This window comes from Microcebus murinus, chromosome 15, assembly GCF_040939455.1.
Source record: "Microcebus murinus isolate Inina chromosome 15, M.murinus_Inina_mat1.0, whole genome shotgun sequence".
NCBI classification, from domain to species: domain Eukaryota; kingdom Metazoa; phylum Chordata; class Mammalia; order Primates; family Cheirogaleidae; genus Microcebus; species Microcebus murinus.
In genome coordinates this window covers 38,759,994-38,787,580 of record NC_134118.1, presented here as the reverse complement: position 1 = coordinate 38,787,580, position 27,587 = coordinate 38,759,994, and the positions used below count along the sequence as shown (strand labels likewise).

General features: G+C 41.7%; 1 protein-coding gene across 10 annotated transcripts in view; it reads left to right on the top strand.

Moving 5' to 3' along the window:
- Window positions 1-27,587, top strand: part of DCLK2 (doublecortin like kinase 2) — a 157,997-nt gene that overhangs the window by 111,426 nt on the left and 18,984 nt on the right. For 6 of the 10 annotated variants that reach the window (XR_002221232.2, XM_012783732.3, XM_012783730.3 and 3 more), the window contains 5 exons: window positions 12,590-12,665; window positions 13,646-13,751; window positions 15,789-15,846; window positions 24,810-24,929; window positions 25,159-25,305. Coding sequence is in view for 9 of the 10 variants with exons in the window: in XM_012783732.3 (XP_012639186.2) it covers window positions 12,590-12,665; window positions 13,646-13,751; window positions 15,789-15,846; window positions 24,810-24,929; window positions 25,159-25,305 (507 nt within the window). In the remaining variant the exon portion in view is untranslated. The remainder of the gene's footprint in view (window positions 1-12,589; window positions 12,666-13,645; window positions 13,752-15,788; window positions 15,847-24,809; window positions 24,930-25,158; window positions 25,306-27,587) is intronic. The other 4 variants (XM_012783733.3, XM_012783731.3, XM_020280169.2 and 1 more) reach the window with 1 other exon arrangement.

The following is a 27,587-nucleotide window of genomic DNA, read 5'->3' as shown; positions in this document are numbered from 1 at the left end:
GTGTGTACCTCAGTAAACTAGCATAGTCCTTATCTAAATGCTTGAGAACAAAAAGAGAAATTCTACCCAGAGGAGGACAGATTGTTTTTGTGCCTGCTTGTGTATATACCTTCGTAGCACTTGGGTTGTAGGGAGTGTGTAGCTCTCACCTGTCTCTAATTCTGGATGCTTCGAACACTTAATCAAAGGAACCAGGCATTTTTCTGAAGTTCTAAATTGGCTTAGGACAGTTCATAATATAATTTCAATGGAATTCTTAATTGTCAATTCCAGGAAAAGTTATATAGATTAAAAGTCTCCAATAAACTAATTATTTGTAGATTTTCTTTCCAAACTTATTTTCCCTGGAATAGATTGAAAGTACATTCGATCTATTGTTATTAAGACAAGTAACCTTCAAAAGAACTAAAATAAAAACAATTCAATTCTTTTCCAATTTTGGTTTCATAGTTTGTTGAAGAAAAGCCAGGGGCTCCTGGTGCTGGTTAATTGTGAACCTAAGGCAAGTCTCACATACTTTCCAGTGAGCCCCACACAAAGGCTGTTTCTCCCCCAGGTCCCTGCCCCAGGCAGGGCTGGGATCCTTGGCCTAGGGTTGCATGAGGGTATCGGGTGAGGCACCTCAGGCCCCGCTTATTCCGGGTCTTGGTCCTCTAAGCCCAAGATTGTCTTTTTCTGTTGTTGCCAATAGGTCAATTGGTGCTGCTTATTAGCATTGAGACTCCAGCTTCAGGACTGGGCAGCTAACCGTTTCAGGGAAATACATGCCATTGTTCTGTGCACACACCTACTCCTTCACACATCCTCACGCGAAGTTGCTCTCATTTGTGGAGGGAAGTCATGGAATTTTAAAAACATGCTAATCAATTGTATTATTGCTTGAGACGTTAGGTAAAATTGCTCCTATGCTAGGTATATGGTAATTATTATAATAACTCTAGCATTTGGCACACAGTATGCACTCAAGGATTGCTTATGGATACCAAGAGAGATATGAAGACAGATCATCTGTTGATTAAGGGAAGTATTGATTACTGATCAGGATTGAAGCTGAGATTGTAAGTAAGATAAAGGGCAGAGGTCTTTCTCTGACACCCTCCCCCCTCCACTATGCCTGAGCCCTGTACGCTTTACTAATAGCTATGAGACCTCCTTTTTTTTTTATTTGTAAAATAAGGATGTTTGATTTTAAATGACCTCTAAAATGCTAGGTGTATAGTTCTTTTGCCAGAAAATTTATCAAGAAGCTTGAGAGTCTCTTTCTTTTCTTTTCACTTTAAAGCTGATACAGAATCACTGAATTTTATATTAAATATGAGTAGCTAAATGAGTCCCTGGCACACCGATTCCAGCGTTTAGGCCACAAGGGTCAAACTACTGCCTATTCTCATGGGTCATGCCCTGTGGAAATTTCATCTCATCACAGCTCCCAAAGTCTGTGGTATATATTGTCACTGGGTTAAAAACCAACCTTTTAAATAATAAAAGTTACTGTACTGTACCAAATACCCTAATTTTGATGTCATTATAAGACATCAAGTTATTTTTTTCTGTTCAGTGACATTACAAATGGAGAATTACGGATAATTACCGTGTGTTAGTGGTATGCTTTTCCCTTCCCCTTCATTTAAAATAGCTTATTAAGATCAATTAAGAGGGAATATCTGACAATGGAGGATTGTTTCTCATGGGCAGGAACTCTTTACCATTATTTATCCTAGTTAGATGCTTTCATGTCTTGGAGATAGATCATCTTTTTCCAAAGAATCAGAGAATTGACAAAAACAAGGGAACCAGCCAGGACAGCCTGTGTAGGAGTTGATACTGCTGTTTGCCAGGACACGGATTTGCGCATTGATGGTTTTTTACTGTGTGGGTTTTACTCACTGGAGAACTAAGCAGGCTTAAGTCAGAGTTAAGCAGAATTTGGTGTTCTGTCACAGTTCTTCCCCCATTTGTGCCCATTTCTGGAACTTATTTTTATATTTTGTTGGGGACATTGAAAGAACTGAAAAGGGAAATAGGGTGATATATGTGATGTTTGATCTCTGATCACAGATTAGTGGCAATTTTGTTTTATTCTTGAAAAAGAAATGAGAAATACAAAAATACCCCTCCTCTCCACAAAAAGTACTCGCAGTTTTCCTCATACCCTTGTGAGGAAGACAACTCTGCCCCCTTCATACAGTTGTAGAAGATCAAGTTCCTTGAGGGGCTGAATCAAAGCCAGTAACAGACGCAAAGCTTTCTTCAAATTGGCAATACATTTTTGCAGATAAGAGTGTGCAAAACAGGGTGGTGACCAAGTAATTAAGGTTTACTAAAAGACATTAGGGCAACTGAGAGTTAGTTATACCTCAATTATAATTTTTTGGTTTTGCCTCAGTAGCAGCAAAGAAAAAATTATTCCTAACACTTGTTAAAGATGGTAACGCAGACTTTATTCAAAGGTGGTGTGGTGGGGTGATGGCAATAGGTACAGGGACTATATAGGTATAGGGACTGCATAGGGGTCTTGGACTCAACTCCAACTCTGGCAAGGGCAAGTTGGGATTTATAACCAAGGAGTGGAGGGTAGGGGTCAGTGGATGACGATTACTAAGAGGAAACATCAATGATAAGGGGTTTCTGGCTAAATTGACTCGATGGGATTAGTGCTGAAGGCAGCCAGGTGCATCTGATATCAGGGTCAGGTACCAAGGATGGGGGAATCTTCCCTAACTTAGGATTCTTGCTCAAACGAGTCTGCAAGGACAGACAGGGAAACCCAAGTTTGGGCCTAGTCAAGCAGAGGACTCAGAAGAGCCGGACTAAGGGACAAAGAAGTGTGTTTGTCAGTAGTTACCGAAAACATAGAATGTGAAAACTGGTAGTAGTCTCAGATCTTTTAGTCTTCATTTCATAGAAGAAGAAACTGAGGTTTAGAGATGTGAAGTGACTTACTCAGGGTCTTAAGGGTTAGTTGGAGTCTGACCATTTGAGACTCTCTGTCTCTGGCCTCTGTGGTCTTACTTTGCCCCACCACTGGTGGGCCTGCTTCAAGGACTGCAGGTGCTCCAGGATGAACCTGGTGTGATTGTTACAGAAAAGTGGTGCTGTTTTAGGAAGGGTAAGTGCAGGAGGATGGTTGGCTACTGAGGTCTTGGGTTTGGATTCACACACATGCTCTGCAAAGAAAAGGATTGAGAGATTGGGAGGTCTAGCAGGGCAGGGTGGGCAAAGAGGGAGGAGAACCTGGTATGGGGCAGAGGCTGAGTGAAGAGAGGCAGAAGATAGAGAAAAAGGCCCGGTGGCAGCTCTTCCTGCAAGCCTCGGGGGAAGAACTTGCCTAATAGACATCTTATGGAAACCGTTTGACAGTGAAATAGTGTACACAGTGCCCGGCATTTATACCTAACCCTATAAAGCTTCATAAAATGACGAAGTTCACAATAGGGTAGGGTTATTGGTTTTCTTTGGAAGCCAGCAGTGGAGCTGAGTACCATCAAGATTGGCATAGGTTGGAAACGTGCTGAGGTCCAGGCCCAACAGATGCCCAGGTTACATGGCTGTGAGGAGATGATCTACGCCACACTGTGGGTACAGTGGCACAGCTGGGATTTGGAAGTAGAGCCCATGCCCATGAACACTACCACCCCCAAGGGCACAGCAGGAAAGCAAGGCCAGTCTGTTAAACAGATAACCTGAAACAACATGGTCAGGCCAAAAATGTATAAAATGACATATTAAAGGCTAAGGCCCCCCTAGGTATTAGAACTTGGTTTCACTTGTGTTTGCATTTGGGGAATCTGGCTTTCCTGAAGGGCAAGGCCACTCGTGGTGCTGCTACCTAGGGATGAGGCATTTCTGCGGGCCAGACGCGGCCACTTTCACCACGGTGGTGCCCTGGCTTGGGGTGGGGTGGGGTGGGATGGGGGGATCCCTGAGGCCTCTACAGGAAGGCCAGTTAACGCCAAGTTGTGCCGAGGACTGTGTTACACGGGCGTATAGCTCCTCAGGACTCCTGTTTGTTTTTCTTTTTTCCCTCCTCAAATTCTTAAGGTTTTCTGTGACCATTCCAATCTGCTCTAGCTAAGCCCAGGGGAACCAAGACAAGTCTTTAGTCTACTTAGGCCAGAGCATTAAGGTGGAAACGGCGCCCCCTAGTGTGCAGCCACGCAGACTGCCTCAAAGAAGAATGAGGCCCAGAGCCCACTTCATGCTCTGCAGCTGCCTCCACCTGCAAACAGACCTGGCACAGGACAGTGATTACAGTGTGTGAAGTCAGAGTGCCTGCCTGGGTTTTATCTTGGCTTGGCCAATTGCGAGCTGTGTGACCTTGAGCAGGGCGCATCACTCTTACCTGTGCAAAGGGGATTGATAGGCCGGGCGCTGTGGCTCACGCCTGTAATCCTAGCTCTTGGGAGGCCGAGGCGGGCGGATTGCTCAGGGTCAGGAGTTCAAAGCCGGCCTGAGCAGGAGCGAGACCCCGTCTCTACTATAAATAGAAAGAAATTAATTGGTCAACTGATATATATATAAAAAATTAGCTGGGCATGGTGGCGCATGCCTGTAGTCCCGGCTGCTCGGGAGGCTGAGGCAGGAGGATCGCTCGAGCCCAGGAGTTTGAGGTTGCTGTGAGCTAGGCTGACGCCACGGCACTCACTCTAGCCTGGGCAACAAAGTGAGACTCTGTCTCAAAAAAAAAAAAAGGGGATTGATAGTACCTACTGCACAGGGTGTTGAGATTAACTGATTAAATATAGAGAAAGCACTTAGAATAGCCTGTTATTCTCTTATGGTAAAACTTGGGGTTTCCAGATTCAGTTGTCACATGAAGGAAGTTTCACTTGCAAAAACTTAATATGTAGTAGTGTACAAGAAGGAAAGAGAAAGTGAGAGAAGTCAGATTCCTGATCTTATACCTCCTCTGCCTTTTCTTTTTCTTTTCTTTTTCTTCTCTCTCCTCTCTCTCCTCTCTCCTCTCTCCTCTTCTCTTTTTTTGAGACAGATTCTCACTTTGTTGCTCAGGCTGGAGTGAGTGGCGTGGCATCAGCCTAGTTCACAGCAACCTCCAACTCCTGGGCTCAAGCAATCCTCCTGCCTCAGCCTCCCAAGTAGCTGGGACTACAGGCATGCGCCACCATGCTCGGCTAATTTTTTCTATATAGTTTTAGTTGGCCGATTAATTTCTTTCCATTTATAGTAGAGACGGGGTCTTGCTCTTGCTCAGGCTGGTTTCAAACCCCTGACCTTGAGCAATCCGCCCGCCTCGGCCTTCCAAGAGTGCTAGGATTACAGGTGTGAGCCACCATGCCCGGCCCCTCTGCCTTTCTATTACTGACTTTCCCTCCCAGCTCTGTCCCTCATCTCTGCTGTCCTGCCCTGTACACTTTTCCAACCCTATTAGTCACCTATGAATGACTCTGTTAGGAGCAGGTTGTCCCAAAAACTTAGCAGCTTAAAACAATGATAGGAATTTATATTCTCACACAGTTCTTGTGGGTCAGGAATTCAGGAGCTTAACAGAGTGGTTCTGGCTCCGGATCTCTCATGAGGTTGTCGTCCAGGTGTACACCAGGGCTGCAGGCACCTGCAGACTTGACAGGGAATGGAAGAGCCACTTCCAAGGTAACTCATTTGCATCCAGCACGCCATGTAGACTGCTCCATAAGTTGGCTTGAGTCTCCTCAGAACACGGCAGCTGGTTTTCCCCAGGACTGAGTGATGAGCAAGAGAGTGCCGTACACAAGTTCCCCTTTCTGTGACCTAGCCTTGGGAGCCAAACCCCATTTCCATAATACCTGAGCAGTCACACATGTCAGCCCAGTTCAGTGTGGGAAGAGACTTCACAAGGGCATGAAAATGAGACGAGGCTCCTGGGAGCCATTTTGGAGTCTAGCAACCACACCAGCCTTCTCTCCGTTTTCATCTCTTTATCAGCCACCCCAGACTCTTGGCTGGGGCTGTCCCTCCTCCCTCATCCCGGCCTCCCAAGCTTCCCATGCATCCTCCGTTCTGAGGGCCACCAGTCTCTCCCCATCAGTTTTATTGCTTCGTTCTCCTTCCAGTCCTTTTGTTCTCCGGACCGATCACTCCCTGCTCGTCCTTTTTTCTCCTCTTCAAATCCTAGAGTCCCTACTACCACCGACATGTTTTCTTCCGTTAATCCCCGTCTTTCTGATTTTCCATTTTCTCCTTGACCTCGGCCTATGATCTTCTGTTTCCTCTGCGTCCTTCGATCTAGCTGATAACTTTCCCGGCAGGAATATTTGCTATGCTTAAATCACAGCATTTTCTTTGGGACAGATAGGCAATAAAGAGTAGTAAATGTGTCATCAGCTGCCAGATGGATGAGGAAAGCATTTCCCTGAACTTTTAATTCATCATCCATGTCCCAGTTGAAGACTTTTAAGGCAGTGGTAACTTAAGGCCTCAGAGTCACGAGCACATCTGTGGACACTGAGGGATAGAATGTCTCATGTTTTGATGCTGGGGCGTATGCCTGGAGGCTGTCTGCTGTGAGCATTCTTGTCAGTTGAAAGAAGGAAGAAAAAAGTACATTTGGAACATTATCCAACATCTTGAGATTATAAACTGTCTGATGTGCTGATATTTTATCTGATGATGTCTCCAGGGTCTGCTGGTGGTGAAAGACTTTCCAGATTTGTGAAGTGCGATGAAAGGGCCGGTAGTATCTCATCCTGATTGGCAGAGCTAAAATGTAACTCTTTGACCTCCTGAACTTGAACACTTCTTTTCAAAGCTGTGAAATGTAAATCCACGGTAGCTGCTGACCTTAGACATTTTTGCTTTTCTCTGGAGCTTTGGCTTTTCTTTTGTAATTAAAACTGCTTAATAATCTTCAATACCAAGAGACCAACCACTTTTCATTACCCCAGAAACGTTGGGTGGTGTCTCCTTCATCTTTGAACATGCTAATAATTGATTTTATTGGAGAGAAACAAAAACAAAAGGGAGGATTAAGCGGTTCGGAAGACTCCAGTGCCCTAACAAAATAAACTGTAGTCCAATACTGCATCTCAGACTCTGAGCACGGTGATTTGCACATTGCAGTTGCTGAGTAAATTTGGTGCATTTGGGGAGTAAATGGTTCATCTGGGTGGCAGCCTGTCTTTGTGGGGATGGAGGAAGGGTTTGCCAAACAAATCAGTGTATAAACAGGATCAATTTTAAGAACTTCATTTGAATATAAGCCACACATGTGTCACTCTTAAGTGGCCCTTATTCATGAAAAGTGGGTCATTAGAAATTCTTTTGGGGAATACATCAGAGGTAATTGGATGGAGTGAAGACTTAGTTTGTTGCAGTGGCCAACTGTGATAGCCTCCACGGTTGTAACTGATGAAGCAGACATCTGTCCCACACCCTGGCATCCTAAAATCAGTATAATCCCACAGTGAATGCATGCAGGCATTTTTAGCAAGTAGGCATGGTCAGACCCCCTGTCCGTTGTTCCAAATCAAATAAGCCAACAATTTGCTTGAAAGGCTCACTCGGGGAGATGTGGAGAGGTTCTGTGCTGGTCTTGGCAGGCTGTGTGTGGTCAGCTGAGGTGGTGACTGTGTTCAGAAGAACAGAAAGGCACAAGTCAGCAAATTTCACATAGCCCCTTTGATAGACTGAAAAGCTGGCTGTTCTTTTAAACTTTATTCATGTGCAGGCAATAAGTTCTGTTTATCTCTATTAATCATATTTAAGTTGAAAGTACCACTAATTTTGCAAAATGAAACCAAGTCTAAGATATGGTTACAGGTAAGAATACTTCATATGTTACCACCACAAGGTGCTGATTTATTAGATCAATTGTATTTTGTTTTGTTTTTTTGGAGACAGCGTCTGGCCATGTTGCCCAGGCGAGTCTCGAACTCTCCTGGGCTCAAGCAATCCCCTTCTCTCAGCCTCCCGAGTAGCTGGGACTACAGGTGTGAGCCTCCACTCCAGCTTCAGATTATTTTCATATCTCCTTACTCATACTGAAATATTTCAAGTTATAACAAATTCAGTATAAAAGTACTAAAACTTTCTGTTCTTAAATGCATTTCTAATTCAGCATTTGTAGTAATTTACACTGGCTTGCCTTCTAGTTAATGAAAATGTTTCTAATGTTTAAAAAAACCACAAAAGTGACAACGAAGCAAATCTATTTACAAGTACTGTTTAGAATGCTGGTTTTTAAAAAAATTTGCAGTATGCTTCAGAAGTCATCTTTTTAAAGACCAAATTTAAACTCTGTGAGGAAAAGCTGTGAATTTATCAATGTGTCTATCATGTGAATAAATTACAGGAATGTTACTATAGTTATATGTCTGAAAACATGTTCTAAATATACCACAATGTGTATTTTTATCAATGACTGTGGAACTGGGTGACATCCTTTAGTAACCCTGCAGGAATTCTCTCATAATCTTAGAGGAGAGGACACTATGAGAATAGCTGGAAAACTCCTGGGCTCTGAAGTCAAACCCAGGTTAAGATTCTGATTCCACATTTACTTGGCGATTGGGCATAATAACGTAACCTCTGTGAGCTTTAGTTTCTTCACAGGTCAATGGAGATGATATCTGATTCATTCAGTGCAAAATACTCACATCAGGACTTGGCACAAAGTAGGATCCAATGAAACCTATGGGTGTCTTTTTTCCTTTTCTTACAGAGATGGTTGCTCTTTGGCCACAGATGACTTGGTGATTGGACCAATGGATAAGTGACAAAGTGAACTTAAACAGATTCCTCCGCAGGTGTTCTCAGCCTTGATGCACATTGGCTCACCTATGAAGCTTTAAAAAATGCTAATACCTGGGCTCTACCCCTTGGGATCCTTAATTCATTTTGGGTGCAGCCTGGCAATAGAATTTTTCAAATCTTCCTAGGTGATTCTAATATGCAGGAAAGAAAACTGCTTTATAGCAACAACCATACCTAGAAGGTGATTCTGTTTTAGAGTTTGAAAGTGTAAGAATTATGCTGGAGGAAAAGTTTTCCTAAGAAAGTTCTTTTGCAGACCAAGAGTTTGCCTGCTGGCCAAATTTAGCCCATCACTTGTTTTGGGGTTTTTTTGTTTGTTCGTTTTAGAGACGGGCTCACTCTGTTGCTCAGGTTAGAGTGCAGTGGTGTCTTCATAGCTCTCTGCAACCCAAACTCCTAGGCTCAAGTCCATCACCTGTTTCTCTAAATAAAATTTTATTGGAACATGCCCATCCTTCATTTGTTTCCATATGACCTATGACTGCTTTCCTGCTGCAGCAGCAGAGTTGAACAGTTGCAACAGAGACTGGATGGCCCACAAAGCCTAGCATTACTTTCTGGACCTTCTGACCCTTGCAGTAGACCACTTGCCACTTGCATTATGATGCCATTTTCTAAAATACGTTCCAGAAAATTGACTCACTACACACAAATATCTCCTAGATTCAGTTCAAGTTCTTCTTCCTTTTTAAAAAAATTAAAATGAAATGGTGTCCAGCAATATACTCAAGTCAATAATATGCCATAACTCAGTGAATAACCATTCTTGATACTTTTGAGACTTGCCTATGTCTGAACAAGACTTCACATGTTTAGTGTAGTACTTAACATTTCTCTTTAAATTTTAAGTTTGTAGAAATTGTAATTCTTTCTTCTTATTTTTTTGTATTTTACACTTGTGTCTGACCTTTCAAGTATATAAATTGTAATAATTGCTATCAAAGAGATTTGATTATGACACTAACATAACTTCCTGGCTAAAAACACAGAAAGCTGGAGTGTCACTCACCATCAAATGTACTCTGTCAGCCATGAATGCCTTTCTTTTTTTTTTTTTTTTTTTTTTTTGAGACAGAGTCTCGCTCTGTTGCCCAGGCTGGAGTGCCATGGCGTCAGCCTGGCTCACAAGCAACCTCAAACTCCTGGGCTCAAGCAATCCTCCTGCCTGAGCCTCTCGAGTAGCTGGGACTACAGGCATCCGCCACCATGCCCGGCTAATTTTTTTTCTGTATATTTTTAGTTGGGCAATTAATTTCTTTCTATTTTTAGTAGCAATGGGGTCTCACTCTTGCTCAGGCTAGTTTCGAACTCCTGACCTTGAGCGATCCGCCCGCCTCCCACAGAGCTAGGATTACAGGCGTGAGCCACTGCGCTGGGCACATGAATGCCTTTTTAAATGATGTTAGCTTCTGAGGGCACTGTATATCTTCTACTCTGTTTTCAAATCTTTTTTAAAGAAAGTTCTTAGCAGGGAAGGATTCTCTTGCATTTCCCTTCCTTGCTTACCCATAAAAAATCGAGCTACTGGTGCCAGAAAAGTAGGTGTGTGTTGCAGCAACATCAGCTCACAGAACACTCTGAGTAATACTTTCGGGGTCTTTTCTGTTACCTTCTCTCTCAACCAATCAGGACTTCATCAGGAAATATATGTCCCCCCTCCTTTCCGCCCCCAATGTAATCCCATCTTTCTGAACCTATTGCTAATTATGGATGATATCTTGAAAGAGCCCAGATGCTGCGACCCATTATGCTTTATTGAGGAGGACCTCACTAACATCCAGCATCATGGCACTTTGCTTGGTGCTGTCTCAGCATCATAGTTGCTGATGGAAGCATGAACGCTCATTAGCATTTTAAGAGACTTTAATATAAATTGTTAGTTTGACAATAGAAACGGGGCAGGTCTGATCACAAATGCCATATTTGATCTCTCTGGTTCCAATTCAGTCCTTCAAGTAACAGTAATTCTCTCACAAGGGACAGGGAAATACAAACATTTTGCAAAGGAAACAGAATCTTGTGAAGTCACAGCTTTATCCTCTGCGTGGTAGCTGCTCTTTGTCTGCCTGTCTCCCGGGGCACTGGAACTGCGTTCCCTTGCTTTTAAACAACGGATGCTTCGCTTTTTCCAGCGATCCATCCAGAAGTTCGGTGAATACCGAGCTTTTCTTGTCCTTCAGGAAAGCCAGGCTTCCTTACTGGGAAGCCAAATGAATTTAATCAGTCGCTGGGTGATTCCAGCGTATCAGTGCAGGGTCGTGCTGTGGCAAAATGGCTCCCTCTCACGGCTCTCCCAAGTCATCCGCAGCCAGCAGCGCCTGTCCTGGACTGGAGGGTTTCCCTGAAGCCTTTCACATTTAAGTGCACCTATGACTCACTGTCAGGTTGTAAACTTCTGGGCAGTGATAACTGTGTGTCTTCATCTCTGTATCCTTTAGAACAGCACAGGTCGTTGCTGTACATGTTACTGAAGAGTGAAGAGAGAGGAAGATGGTTCGATTATGTCTCTCTGACCAGCCGCACTATAATAAATTTTTTCTCTTTTTTTTTTTCCCATTATTTTAAATTCTTTTATTTCTTTTTTTTTTTTACTTCTCTTTCATTTTTCTGAATTGTTTGGAATTCACAATAAATTTTTAAAAAACATTTCTCATGCTTTTTATTTTCATGAAAGCTTTATTTTCAAATAAAGGAACGTATTTGGGTACATAATTGGATAAGTTACTCCCGTGAACACTATAAAGTGCTTGTTTTTTTAATGTTTGAGGCTTAACACTTTTAAAAACATCCATCAATTTGAAAGTTTCGAAAAATGTTCTTGCCATTATCATTTGCCAGGAAAGCTGCATTTCCTGGTGATTTAGAAAAGCTGTTGTCTAGGGCGCTTGAGAGTAGCCTTTCACTTGGCCCAGGGCCGCTGCCGCCTCTATGCTCCGGCCCAGTTGCTGCCGCTCTCTCAGCCCCTGGAGGGGCAGCTTCCGCCCTGTTCTGTTTGCTGGTCTCTTTCCCTGCTCCTTGTCACCCTTGAGCCCAACACAAACCAGGTTTTTAATTGCTGGGCTGTATAGGGGATCAGGATAGGATGGGAGTGGGGGTTTAATAAAAATAAACTTTGGGAACGTTAACAATGGTTCACAGGAACTCCACTAATAAACATGTCAAAAAGTTACCCGGCCGTGGGAAAACATACGTGGGGTAAAAATGCCTGCGTTCCAGCCCCACCTCAGACTGATTTCCTAGAGAGTCCTTGAGTCAGACAGGGCACACCAGCTTGCAGTAAACCAAATCTCACTCAGATTAGCTCAAGACAGGGATTTGTTAGAAGTTTGCCACCTGCTTCCAAGACAGCTGAGCAAGTAGGCCTCAGGGAGGGGATGGACAAAGATGGGCCTTAAGGCCTCAGCAGGGGTTGTGGGACCTGCAGGCTGCTCAGAGTCCTGCAGCTTTGAGCGCTGGGAGGGCTGCCTTGCTCTGGGTGTGGGGTTTAGACATACAGGTGAACTGGCTGCTCTCCACTGTCATTCAGTGCATTGGCAGTCCACCTGCCAAATCACTTCATTGTTGGGACAAGTGGTGATCCACAGGGATCTCTCTGTGTATCTTTTGAGATATAACTTTCCAGAAGTGTTACATTCTTCTTATCTTTATTCTGTTAAGAATTTGGCTGATAGTGACCTTAATTTGGATTTCTTATTTCCTTGACTGAGAAGAAAGGGAATGCTTCCTCTATTCTGCGTCATTACATTTTTACATCCTATGAGCATTTTCTATTATGTAAGGGCTAGCTAGCTAAAGATTTGTGCATTTATCATGACAAATAATGGTCATTCTCCTCCTTCAGCAGATTTCTGCTCACGGCAGATCTTCTTCCAATGTGAACGGTGGACCTGAGCTGGATCGTTGCATGAGTCCTGAAGGTATTTCTCAGTCTGATCATTACTTTTGTAGATGAAATTATCTATGTGAAGTTGGTGGCCACCAAAATCCACTTGTGATAAATTACGATCTTCCAAAACAGGAATGTGGTCATATCTCCTGTGGGCCCATTTAGCCTTAGTGGGAAGTAGGGTGGGTACACTTCAAGATGTATAAAATCTCATTGTCATTAATTAGTCTATTGCAGCTTCAAATTTTAGGCTTCAGCTTTTTAATTTTTCCTTAGTAGTGATCTCACAACTCTTAAGTGTATTTCCTTTTGCCCAATTAGATAACAAAAATGTGTTTCATGTCTGCTATGTGCCGAGCAATAGGACACACAGTGAGAGTGGGCCAGTCTTAACTCTTCCTTTTCAAGAAGGTTTTGAGCCAGGAATTAATCTTAACAATACATCTTATCTAGGTAGAATTGTCTTTACTGGAAAATCTTGAGAACATTTCAAGATTAAATCTCTACCACCATCCCATTTCCCCCACCTTGTTTCTTCTTCTTCTTCTTCTTCTTCTTTTTTTTTTTTTAAAAAAAAGGGTCCTAGGTCTTGCTATGTTGCTCAGGCTGGCCTCAAACTCGTGGGCTCAAGCTCTTCCCACCTCAGCCTCCTGAGTAGCTGGGACTACAGGCATGAGCCACTTGGCTATTCCCCTTTCTTGGGCCATGGACAAAAAGTGTGGAAAAGTTTCAGTTAGATATCTTTTTTACCCAAGACTAACCACTTGTTTCAGGTGTATTTCAGAGATTCATTAGGTTTGTTGATTATAGTTTCTGATTCCAACCAACAAGGTCAAAAGGAAATTTGGTGATTCAGGTGTTCTATTCAGAAAATATGCTCAGAGATTTTTTTTTGTTTGTTTCACCCTAGATTTAAAAATAAATGCATTGCAATTTATTGTTTTATAAATACATAGGAGTGAATATAAAATGCTGATGTTTTCTTTAGAATTTGCATTTATCCTTTTGCAGGTGTGAATGGAAACAGGTGCTCTGAATCAGCTCTTCTTGAGAAGTACAAAATTGGGAAGGTCATTGGTGATGGCAATTTTGCAGTAGTCAAAGAGTGTATGGACAGGTGAGTGAATAGTGCGCGTAGTTACTTATTCACCTACATTTTTTTTGTTGGAGTTTACTCTGAATGAACAAAAGACTTGTCTGGGAAGTCTCCTCCCCCTGAAAGGGTCTACCCCTGAGGCCAACCATTGTGCATGCCCACAGCAATTTAACAAGAAAAACATGTATGTGTACATGTAGAGTATAAAACTGTTTTGTATGCATTTGGGCTGAGAGATATATCAGGTCTCAACTGTGAGCCAGAGAAGAATAGGAAAGAATGAGAGTCTTTTTAAAAGAAAATCTCCTATAACATTTACCCATGGCAGGCATTATTCTCAGTCTGTACTAATATTAAGTCATTTAATTCCCACAATAACTCTCTATCTCAGTTTAACTTAATTGATTATAGCAAGTAGTTCAGGTTATATGAGCTCTCACTATTGAAGATCAGAATCAGCCTATTTTGCCTGTTCCAAGCCTTTTGTAAACAAAGACTCAGAGTAGAGTCATGTTTATGGGCCACTATCCTACCTGTTCTAAGTGATAATTTTCATTGTTTGGGGGGAATTTTCCAGAAAGTTTTGGTAACTTACAGTTTTTCCATTTTGTTACCTTTCTAATGAGGCCTTAGTGCTTGTTATTGGTACACAAGATAACTCCCTGTTCTCTAAGCCTATTAACTTAGCTCCGGTGCACAGATTGCCACTTAAGTGACACACTAAGCATCCAAAACATGACTTCGAAAGACTTGTTAGAAATCCAACGCACAGTTTAGTTTATGTTATGGTGGGAGGAGGGGCGGTGAGAGCAATTTAAATAAAGGGTATTGTCCCAAGCTGAGCCTCATCAGCGTGTACTATGACCACCTGGCAAAACTGCTCTTAAAGAGAACTGATGTAGCCTAAGAATACTGTAGTCTTCTTTATTGAACTGTCTTCCTATACTAACAGATATTTTTGGCATGTTCAAATTATGTTAAAGGTGATTGAAAAATTAAATAATAATATCAAGATTCTATGTCCAGGTTGGTAACCGAGTGCAGTGGTGCTTACAGCTAATTTATCACAACCAGTTACAGATGCCTTTGTTCCTTTTCCATTCCCACTGCTCCACTTAACCAGCCTTTTAAAAAAAAAAATTAAAAAAAAAAAAGATTCTATGTCCAAGTAAATGATCTTTCTAGTGCTAGATAAGGGCATTTGAAAGTGCAAACAACATGGCATCGGATCATAGCTGAAGTATTGTCTGAGAAAAAAAAATGGAAGTCTGGGGACTTTTCAGTGTTGAATTAGACTTATGTAACTAATATATTAATGGGAAGATACCTTGATAATAAAATTTTCAGTAAATTTCATCCATTTTTTTCTTAATTTTATTCTGTCTCCTAAGAGAACTATTTTGAGATTTTAAGTATGGAAAAATGTTTTCTTATCTATCGCTGATACAACAGAATTTAAATACTTTAGATATCAGTTACTTAATATTATAATTATTAGTATTTATAAAAGGATATTTAACATACAGTGTGGCTTTGTTTTTTCACTTAGTTTTGATTTTTTTTTTTTTTTTTTGAGATAGAGTTGCCCAGGCTAGAGTGAGTGCCGTGGCATCAGTTTAGCTCACAGCAACCTCAAACTCCTGGGCTCACGCAATCCTGCTGCCTCAGCCTCCCGAGTAGCTGGGACTACAGGCATGCGCCACCATGCCCGGTTAATTTTTTTCTATGTATATTAGTTGGCCAATTAATTTCTTTCTATTTATAGTAGAGACGGGGTCTTGCTCTTGCTCAGGATGGTTTTGAACTCCTGACCTCCAGCAGTCCACTTGCCTCGTCCTCCCAGAGTGCTAGGATTACAGGCGTGAGCCACCGCGCCAGGCCTGTTTTGTTTTTTTTGTTGTTTTTTGAGTACCTTTCTCACTTGACTCCACTCAGCATTGTCTTTGCACAGCGGAAGAAGCCAAGTTTTTCTTCTGTGAGTCTGTGCTTAGAAGAAAAATCGGAATGATAGTACCTTTCATGTATGTTTTTAATGCTCTTCCTCGGCTTATTTCACAGGTCCACAGGAAAGGAGTTTGCCCTAAAGATTATTGACAAAGCCAAATGCTGTGGAAAGGTACAGTATACGTAACTGCTTTGTAAAAGAAATTGAAATAACTCGGTGAGATGTTTACTGTGGTGAAGGAACTTATTATTAAATGGAGACTTGAAGAGACAATCACAGCAAGAATAGGCCACCGATAATAGTGGGGAAAACAGTGCAGCCTTTTTTCCCCCAGCTATTTTTCAGAAACTTTAATCCTAAGACGGTAAATTGATTTGATTTTGGTCCTAACTAAAAAATATGTAAGTTATTTTCTCTGAGTGAGAGATGCCGGTTTCAAAACCCAGCAACACTCAAAAGTTATGTCAAGAACTGTGAGGGTGCTCAGACTTTACTGTCAAGCTAACAAGTTAGCTTTCTAGCTTCAAAGAGGCTGGCAAAGGCACAAGATTCCTGGGTCAGAGACAGAAGACTTCATGATTCATGGCATAGCAGGTAATATGAACACGAACCAACATGGCTGTGTTGGTTCCCCTTACCTCCCAAGTCCTATTAAAAGGATGCAGTGGGTCCAGTTGGATGATGTATAGACGAAGGGTTTGTGTCATAGCTGAGGAACCCCAACCTTAGGAGGAGGCTTCTGGCAAACCTGCTAAACCTTTGCCCCAGAGGAGAACATTATTTTCATTATTCTAGTCAGAGAACATATCTTCCTTTTGCCCTTATCTCTGTATTTTAAGAGTGTTTGCTGTATAGTTTGGAACAAAAGCTGGTACAAAATGAGCAGAAACACTATGACACTATGAAGAATTGTCTCCCCAATAAGAAGAACTTGTTTCTTCTGTCCCACTGCGGCTGTGAGGCTGGAAAAGATCCACTGATGAAATGCTGCTAGAGTTACTGATACTTTAACTGTATTTGAAAAGAACAAATATTCTGTAAAAGTGATGACAAAGACCTTTTTAGATTTCTTTCTGATAGTATATCAGTTACGAGAACAGGCCCTGAAACTACATTATCCAACCCTGAAGCTACTAGCCACATACTGCCACAGAACACTTAAAATGTGGCTATTCTGAACTGAAATATGCTATAAGTGTAAAATACACACCAGATTTTGAAGACTTAGTCCTAAAAAAAGAATATTTGATTATATGTTGTTTTTTTTTTAATTATTTAAAAATATTTTTCTTCTCTTTCTTTGTTTTTCTTTTTAAACTCAGGGAAGGATTTTTAAATGATTACATGTTGAAATGAAAACATTTTGGATATATTGGGTTAAGTTAAGTTATATTTTTAAAATTAATTTTGCCTGCTTTTTCCATTTTTAATGGAAAAAATGTGGATGATAGACAATCCAGAATTACATGTATGGATCACATATTTCTGTTGGATGTTACTGCTCTAGAGTCAGATTATAAAAAGTTTAATCCTGGCTCTGCCTCTTCTTGCTGTGTGACCTTGGAAAAAGTATTCAACCCCTCTGTGCCTCTGTTTTTCCTCTAAAATGTGGTTATTAATAATAACTAAGACAAAGTTATTGTTAAGATTTATTGAATTAAGGCAAGGAAAACATAGAAACATGCCAGTATATACTAAGAATTTAACATGTTAACTATTAACAATAATATGCCAGAGGAATTTAAAATTTATAATTAGCAGGATTTGATGTGATAGTAGTGATTTTATAGGTATGGAGCTCCTTAACTTGTCTTCATTGGACTTCTACAAAATTGTATATTTTTAATAGAAAACTTAAAATATTATGGTAAAATTTTAGAAAAATCTTCTTAGAACCTCAGAATGGAAAATGCGGGAGGCAAATTTGTCATTTATGTTTTTTTTATTACACTGTGATGCTTATTCAAGCAAAGGCCATTGCAAAATGCCCCCTTTTCTTTGAATAAGTAAGGTTTTCTTTTCTGTATATTTAATTTTCTTCAAATACTTTAATGTGCTTTTATTTTTCTTTTTTCAACTGTGGTAGCCATTTCACTATATATAAGTAAGTGTTGCTCTTACCTTCTAGTATTGTGTATTTAAGCAGAAAGTGTCATAATTTGGGGAGCTTGGTTGTATACATACTAAATATTTTTCAAAACAGTAAAAAAAAATTGATATGGATATTATTTACCTGATTAAAATGTAAGCAGCTGTTTCCATAGTATTAAAAAAAAAAACTTTGAATGCAAAAAAATTTAGTCTGGTACACTAAGTGCTGAGGCAAATGGATAGGTCACTTCAAACATTTGTATCTTATTTTTCTTATTATTGAATGTCATTCTATTTTTATAATCCATAATCATGTTTTTTTTCCATCCTTACACTTTGCTTATTTGAACAATTATTTTCACATTAAAATTATATAAAGCTATAATTTTAAAACTTATTATAAATAAGTTGATTTTTTTCCCATTAAATTTGATTTTTAGAAAAAAATGATATGGAGAATTTTTTTAAAAAGAAATTTAAGGAGAGTGGTACTCAGCCTCTTTTCTGGGATATTGTTGGTCACCTTTGTTGGTTTTTTTTTTTTTTTTTTTTTTTTTTGAGACAGAGTCTCAATTTGTTGCCCAGGCTAGAGTGAGTGCCGTGGTGCCAGCCTAGCTCACAGCAACCTCAATCTCCTGGGCTCAAGCGATCCTGCTGCCTCAGCCTCCCGAGTAGCTGGGACTACAGGCATGCGCCACCATGCCCAGCTGATTTTTTTGTATATATTTTTAGTGGGCAAATTAATTTCTTTCTATTTATAGTAGAGGCGGGGTCTCGCTCTTGCTCAGGCTGGTTTCGAACTCCTGAACTCCAGCAATCCGCCCGCCTCGGCCTCCCAGAGAGCTAGGACTACAGGTGTGAGCCACCGCGCCTGGCCAATTTTTCAATTTTTAAAATTTAAAATATATATATTTAAATTTTTTTTCCTTTTTTTTATTTTTTATTTTCACTTTATTTTTTTCCAACTGAGCTAACTGGCCTTTGGGTCACCTTTATTGTATACAGGAAATTAATAATACTGAAAATATGTGTCATTTGTTAAAATGTATTATTTATCCATCCTTGGATATATAGGAACTTTGCAGATTACCTTTAATGACATGCAAACTGATGTACCAGTTTTACCGATAAGGAAACAGAGACTCAAACAGCTTCCATCAAGTCACACAGAGGCAGAGCTGTGTGACTTGTAATTTTGGGCTATTTGTTTATAGTATTGGCCGGTCTACCATGATTCCTCTGTTAGTTCAGTTTATTAATTTCTTCATTGTAATAAGAACCTGGAAAAAATTCTTTACTTTCTTTCTTTCTTGACACAGTCTCAACTCTGTCACCTGGGCTAGAATGCTGTCAGCCTAGCTCACGGTGACCTCAAACTCCTGAGCTCGAGCGATCCCCCTGCCTAAGCCACCCAAGTAGCTTGGACTACAGCGCACACCACCACGCCTGGCTAATTATTTCTGTTTTCAGTAGAGATGGAGTCTCCCTCTTGCTCAGGCTGGTCTCCAACTCCTGACCTCAAGAAATCCTCCCATCTTGGCCTTCCAGAGTGCTAGGGTTACAGGCTTGTGCCACTGCGCACGGCTGAAAAATTCTTACTCTTGCCTTCTGTTGGCTCATCTGTAATGTACGTGAGCATTATTACATTAATTTATTTATTCATCTGAAATTTGGTGTGTGTATTCTATGTGCAACACACTCTGCTAGGAATAGGGTAATTTAACAAATAATACCAATTCTGCAAATAGTGTTATGGGAGTTCAGAGGAACCGTACGAGAAAGGTGTAGGTGACCAGTTAAGATGCCAGAGAGCAAGAAGTATTTGAGCTGGAACAGGAACAGAGGGTAGGATTGCAATAGGCAGCAGTGGAAGAACAGTCTACCAGGTGGCCGGAAGAGCTGAAACAAAGGCCCAGAGGACAGAAAGCGCGTTGGGTCCTTCTAAGTAGAAGATTATCGCAAGAGCTGCCTTGGGGCCTGATTTATGGAGGCTGTTAAGAAGGCTATGGTATTTGTAAGTTTAAGAATTCTTCCAGCTCTAATATTCTCTTTCATTCTAAATAAATATTTATTGAATTCCCACAGTGTGCAAAGCCCTGAGCTTTCTGTTATGGTACTTAGAAGTGGTCCCTCTTTTTCTTCCCACCTTACAGTTTTGCATTCATCATCTACATGGGCCCAGGCAGGACATAAATCCAAAAGTATACTGTATTAGTTTCCTGAGGCTGTGGGAATAAATTACCGCAAACTTGGTGGCTTAAAACAACAGAAAATTATTTTCTCACAGTTCTGGAGGCTAGAAGTCAGAAATCCATGCTTCCTCTGGGGCTTTTGGGGAGAATCGATTCTGTGCCTATAAGCAGCGTCTGGAGACTGACAGTATTCTTGGGCTGTGGCCGCATCTCTCCAGTCTCTTCCTCTGTCTCCACATCGCCCTCTCTTCTGTGTTTCTCTCTCCTCTGCTGTCTGTGAAATCTTCCTCTGCCTCTTTCTTATAAGGAACACTTGTGCTGGCATTTAACACTCCCTTCCCCACACAATCCAGGGTTATCTCTTTGCTGCAGAATCCTAATCGCCTCAGTTTAGTAAGCTGATATTTGCAAATCATAGGGATTAGGACTTGATATCTTTGGGTGGCCATTATTCAATCTACTGTACGTTTTGCGTATGGAAACGTGAACATTTTTTCTCCTACTGTACTGTCTTCAGCAGTATTCACTAAGCAACATCAGTGTCAGCTGTAAAGCCACTGTCTGGCAAGAGCATTGTACTGTGTGATCGTTCATTCACACAAGCACTTTGGTACCTACCCTGTTTCAGTAACTAACTGTGCTAGTTGCTGGAGAGTGATGTAAACAAAAACCTCGACAAGCCCTCAGTTACAGAGCATTACAGACCAGCACACGAACAATTAAAAGACAGTGGGACGGATGCATGATTGGAAGAAGCACAGGCAGTGGTGAGAGCATGTGAGAAGTGGGTACCTGACCCCCGGCATCCTTGAGTGAGCAGGGGAGGTTTCTTCGTGATCTTACTTGGTCCTGAGGAGTAAACAGGAGTTCACAAAGAAGTGGGTAAAGTAAGTTTTAGACAAAGAAAACTACCTGTGCAAAGGCCTAGAAGTCTAGGTGAGAGATTGGCAAGAGGGCTAGAGAGAAGTCAGTGGATGGATTCAGAGGCACACCGAGAAGGTAGATGGCCAGGGATTGTGGATGTATTAGAGCTGTGGTCCCTAGGCCCTGGGCCTTGGAACGGGTACTGGTCCATGGCCTGTTAGGAACCAGGCCACACAGCGGGAGGTGAGTGAAGCCTCGTGTATTTACAGCGACTCCCCATTGCTTGCATCACCACCTGAGCTGCATTTCCTGTCAGATCAGTGGTGGCATTAGATTCTGCATTGTGTTGAGTTGTGTAATTATTTCATTCTATATTACAATGTAATAATAATAATAGAATTAAAGTGCACCATAAATGTAATGTACTTGAATTATCCTGAAACCATTCCCCCCTGCCCCCCTGTCTTCCATGAAACCGATCCCTGGTGCCAGAAAGGTTGGGGACTGCTGTATTAGAGGATGAAGGAAGGGAGGGATCAGGGTAAAATTCTCATTCTGCTTTGGGGCAGCCGGGTTCCTTCAATGAGACAGAACACAGGAGGAAAGAGGACTGTTTTGTGGGGCTGGGATGGGCTGAGACAGTATGATTAGTCTAGATTGGGAGAGTTTATTCTGCTGATATCTCCCCCCAGCCCCTTCTCTCTCTTTGTACGTTAAAATCACCATGGCCAAAGATAAGGCAGTATCCTTTGCCAAGTTAGCAGTTTTCTTTGTCATTTACTCTCACACAGAACCGTGGAACGCTGCCATGAAATGATTCATATGTAAATTATTTGGAGTTAAAATCATGAATCACTTAACATAAATAATGGTAGATGATTGAATAATGTAAGTTCAAGACAAAAGTGATATTCATATTAGAAATATTCTCTTGGAAAATTTAACCTAGAGAGTATTTTTTACACATTAGAAACAAAGACTACATATGGTTGCATAAGAAATAGGAATATGACATTTTGTAAAGATTTTTATGCAACACTTTTGTTTCTGATGATTAGTTTAAAAAGCAGATTTTTCCTTCTCAGACAATTTTACAAGGATACAAAGAGGCCGAGAACAAAGGCTAACATCTCCCTCATTCCACCAGAAGCATTCACTCTGCTTAGAATACCAGCCATCGTCAAGTGTAGGGTACAGTAAGCTCAGATAATACATAATGCTGGGGAAAATGTTGCTGTGATGCTCCCTCAATGTTTGAAATGTAACACTGCCAGTGGCCCTTAGCAGAAGTTTTACGGTGTATCTCAGAAGATTTTCCATTGTGCCTTTTACTGAAGAAGATAATAACTTTTGGGAGTTGTAGTCTCCTTACGGTAGACATCTCATTTTAAGTCCAGTTTGAGAGCTTCTTGGGGTACTGATGAAGGGGTTATTTTACATACATCACTTTAAATTAGCATCACAAATGGAGCCCTAAAGAGGCAAATTTATAGACTATCTACCAACTTTGGAGAAAATGAGCAGCAAGGAGGAGAATTGAAGTGACAGATCCATTTAGCTTTAAAATAAAAAGCGTTTTACTACAATGGTGGTAACTTCTGTTGTCTTTGCTTCACGGAGGGTGAAATAAATTAATTTGCTTGCTTTTACGTGTTCCCGAAAGTATATCTAACCCTCCTTTTTAGTGTGATTAAGGACATGCTTGACACAGATGATCTGGAAGCTTTAAAACACGTGAATCAATGCTGGAGGGTTTGCCAAGTCCTTTCTTTGTCTCTGTGACCACGATGGGGTGGCTGTGCAGCTGCTTCCTTGGGGAGGGCCCAGGGTGCTCTCTGCCGCTTTGTGCTGCTGCTCTGTGACTTAGACAGATGGGCCTTGGAAACAGGTAGGAAACCCTGTGTTTGGCTCCCCAGCTGTGGTTTGTTGGGGGTCTAAAACCCACCATTATTTCAAGGAAATTTGGAAGCCTGTATTGAGTCCGAAGCCAGTCAAAGACATCCCATTCCTGTTCATCAAAAGGAGCATAGATTCTCCTTGCACAAAGCCTGGTGTGGTTCTTAACCCCCAACTCAGTGTGATACGCTTGTTGTTATCTTTTCAAAAAATTGGATATTTTCAGCTTTCTAGCTATCATCTTCATTTTGAAAAAATTCCAAAGTTGCCATTTAATGAAGTATTCTTCTTCGAAAGGTGATTATGTATAATACAAGAAATGTGGGCTTGGATGTCAGAATCGTAGGTTTATGCTCAATCTCTAAGGACTGTTCTAAGGATAAAGTGTTTAAATATCACACAAATACCTTAGCCAGCCACTGACAAATAGTGACTAGATTCCTATCACTAGTCCTATAGTGACTAGTAAATGTTGGTTCCTTTCTTTCCCCTACTTCTGGTTAGCGCAGGGGTCAAGCTTTTAAAACAGGGGCCAGTTCACTGTCCCTCAGACGGTTGGAGGGCCGTTGGAGAGTGCGGGCGCACATTCCACACATGCGCACTGTGGGCCCCGGACGTGCCCGGGAGGAGTCGGCTGCTAAGCAGGACAGGCATTGGCAGCAAAAACACCCGGAGGGGCGCATGTGGCCCCCAGGTTGTAGTTTGAGGACGCCTGGGTTAGCATTTGCACTGTCATTTGCCAACATTTATTTAGTGACTACTTGGACAAGCACAGGGCATTCACTGCTCAGCCAGCCATGTGCAGGAGCTTGCAACAGATTTTCCTTGCACCTTGCTTATTCGTTTGTTACAATTTATAACTCTGGCTATGATCAAAAACAATTTGAGGTGGCTTAGAGTAAAAAGGCATGTACACATGGATACACAAAGATAAGCAGGGAACCTTAACTATTATCCTGAACTAGGGATAAAATAAATTATTGAATTGGAACACTAAATTAAGCTCCAGGATTCATTATAGCAAAGGCAAAAAGGGCAATATGAGCAATACATACACATATACATATCTACATGGATATATGCATATAAGTGTAGTTAGATAGCAGATGACATCTTTTATAAGGTAGATTTTATTTAAAAGCTACATTTGAATACTAGAACGTGTAAGAGGACAATTAGCAAATTTTACAGCATGTCCTCTAAATTCAAGAGAATTCATTATTAAAGTTAATGAGGACCAATGAATATGGCAGTATGGCATTGTTGAGAGGGTTTTATGTCTCATTTAAAATAGAGTAGTCGTTCATGATTCAAGGGTTGATGTATTGAGATATAATTCCTTAATTCTGTAAGTAAACATTTTGCTACAGCACTGATCCCAACCGCATTACTCACTGGGAGTGATTATCAGGTGGTGGTTTCAGAGGAGAAGTGATTAGAGTTAAAATGAGAATAGTAGTCCCTATGGTACTATGTGTTTCCAGATTAAAAATACAAGATGATAAGGAAGATCCATCTAGTGAATGAATGATTTCACAATCACAGAGTAAGAAAGTTTCTTTTTCATGAATTTCTGCATGAAATTCAAGTTCATATTGGTAATGATTTAAAAACTAACAATGTTTAATGCCAGAAGTTATATGCCACATGTCTGCCAAGTTTTCTGATGTGTGCCTAGTCTTTATTTCTGAGTGTACGCTGAAATCATTAATCAAAAGTAGTTCCGGCCGAATTACAAAAGCACAGTGCTGTGTGCCCATGCTCTCATAGCATCACTGCTGCTGAAGGTGTTGGAAATATTGAAGAATTAGAAGACAATATGCCAGGGCAGCACCACTGAGCCCTTTGGGGGGCAGGGAGGATGTTTAGAAACTTTTTCTTTTTGGTAGTGACAGCAAGATGTCCACACTGACCTGTCCTGTCCCTATGGGAACCAGCTAGGCCAGGGTCTGGTTGTCTCTGTGCCGACAGAGGTGTTTCTGTTGGCATCAGATATCCACAGACTGCGTGTGTCTTGTCCTCCAGGCCAGAGGGAGAGGGCAGAGGGTTCTGTGATTTCTGATCCTCCTCTTTACGCCCTTCATTTGACAGGAGCACCTGATTGAGAATGAAGTGTCAATACTGCGCCGAGTGAAACATCCCAATATCATCATGCTGGTGGAGGAGATGGAAACAGCAACAGAGCTCTTTCTGGTGATGGAATTGGTCAAAGTAAGGATGGAGAAATCTTCTTGCTGCCTAATCCCAAGACTTACAATATTCTTGAAGAACCTAATCAGAAAAGTGTTTTGCTGCCTTGTAACTTTCATTATTTATAATCATCCATTTTAGTGACGCTTGTGTCCTTTTCTTCCTCTACTCCAGACTGATGAACCGTCTTTCCCACCTTTACAGGATTGCACGGTTGATGTTTTGATGTGTTCTTTTGTGTATCCTTTAGGGTGGAGATCTCTTTGATGCAATTACTTCTTCAACCAAGTACACTGAGAGAGACGGCAGCGCCATGGTGTACAACCTCGCCAACGCCCTCAGGTATCTCCATGGCCTCAGCATTGTGCACAGAGACATCAAGCCAGAGAATCTCTTGGTATGTCAACTCTGCTTTTTCTGTTCCAACTGCTGCCTCTCTGCTTTTAAAACGATCACAATTACATGCGAACGATGTCATTTTATAGTCTGTACCAATCCTGCAGAGACGTTAAATTGGGAAAATCAGCAAGACTCATGTCAATGACCATAAAATACTAATAGATTTCTTGAATTGATCTACATTTACTTTTTACCAGACATTAGAAGATACATTTTTATTGATTTATGTTTTGATTGATGGTACTGAAAGGGGAAGCAGTAAAATCACTTTATGGAGCAAAAATTTCTGAAGAATGAGTTGGAGGCAGAATTAGAGGCTCATAGGAGGCAGAAGTAGAACATAGGGGTTCATTTATTTGCAGGGCAGAATTTTGGAAGTAGTCCACTCATCTCAGCTTTACAGGTATTATGCTCTCCGTAAACACGGAGGACCCGGGTTCTTGTGGAGCCACCGGTCACTCTGGAGCCAGCCTGGGTCCTGCTGAGGCCAGCGAAGAAGGTGGCTGAGGCATTAGTGAACTTCCCTGGAAACCAAGGCGTGTCCATTTCCCAGCTCATGGATCCCGCTCTCACCTCTCGTTTCTTCTCTTTTCCACGCACAGTTCTTAGCATATGTAAAGTCTCCTCGGAATCTGACTCTGCTTCTTTTCTCTCATCGCGCATCAAGAGTCGATAATGTGAGAGGGATTGATGTCTCCAGTGTCATGTGTCTCAGAATGTAGCTGGGAAATCAGAAGCACGTTCCTCATCTAGCGTAACCTGCCCTAGGAGCGTTCACCTCTTCTCCAAAACCTGCGCCAACCTGCTGGTGCTACCCAAAGGGGATTAGAGGGAAGAAGATGACAAAACTGACGTCTGGATGAAGCTCGTGTGCTGTGCAGAAAGGCCATGTGGTCTGGCTTCAGAAACAACCTCAGCCGCACGTATCTAAGTAAAATACATGTTTGTCATTGAAGCTACCGTTGTTCCACGAAAATAAGACAAGGTCTTATATTTTTCTTCTAAGAAGACACCCTAGGGCTTATTTTCAGAGGATGTGTTATTTTCCCCTCAAAGCCTCAGCTTGCAGTACACACAGCATAGCCGGGACCTGACAGGGGGAGCCGACCTTGTTGGTGGGGCTGCCCGCACCTTTCGGGTCACCTCTGGGATAGTAGCTGTCACGATGGGGCAGTTGAGAAGGGCTGCTCGTCTTCCTTACCGCTCCGAGATGAAATGCATGGGTTGTGCAGATACCCTGTGTAGCCACGCCCATCACTAGGTCTTATTTTCGGGGTAGGGCTTCTATTGCACAAGTGCTTAGAAATCCTGCTAGGGCTTATTTTATGAGTAGGTCTTATTTTCAGGGAAAACATGGTAGATCAGTCGGCAATGTCTAGATTTGGTCAGCAGATGGGCATCGGCCCAGGAGGAGCAGCTACCGTTGAGGCACTAAAGTAAACACCCAGAGTGACCGTCAGCCTCCTCCTGCTCTGAGAACTGATGCGGTTTTTAAAACACCAGAGCATTCAGACATCTGATTTGCATCCCTTTCTCTGGTAGCTGTGTCGTAATTTAAAGCCCTGCCAGTGGAGATGTGTGGGTCGCCGTGTCAGGGAGCGCGGGGGTGGCCGTTAATGCTGTGAGTTACAGCCCGGTGGCGCCCTGTCAGAGGTAACTACGAGAGACCAGTGATAAATTCAGGTTTTCCAGGAGTTCTGGGGACAGGGGAGAGAAGAGGGTTGGTTTCTCATATTTGAAGTCCTTCTAAATCATTATGCTGACATTTTATTTAGAGAACGTGCAGCGTTCACTTTGTGGGATCTACATTCCTCACATTTTTTATTTTTGCATCCCGAGAGCGACTTCTGACAGAAGCATCTCTCAGCTTGTGGTGGGGCGTCTGAGCACTGCAGGGCTGGCGTCCTTGCAGCTGTGATTGTAGAAGTTCGCTCAAAATCTTCATGCCGTGCAGGCTGTCGTGAGGGTTCTGTCAGGTTCACCCAGTTATTTTTCAGACACAGAGTCTACTGCAGAATGGTGTGGTGGAACGGATAATGGTTCTGGCTCGAATCCCTGCTTGGCTACTTACCAGTAACCTCAGCTTCCTCATCTGTAAAATAAGGGTAACAGTTCTTTCCCTAGTTGCCCAGTGGAGTAACTATAGAAGTCTAGTAATACATTGTTTGGGAAGAATATTGAAATCTTTTAAGTTTTAGAGAATGTCAGTTACTGGGGAGAACTGAACTCTGCCAGAAAGCCTTTGGAGTCCCTGGAACCCTTTATTAAAATAAGTTTGTT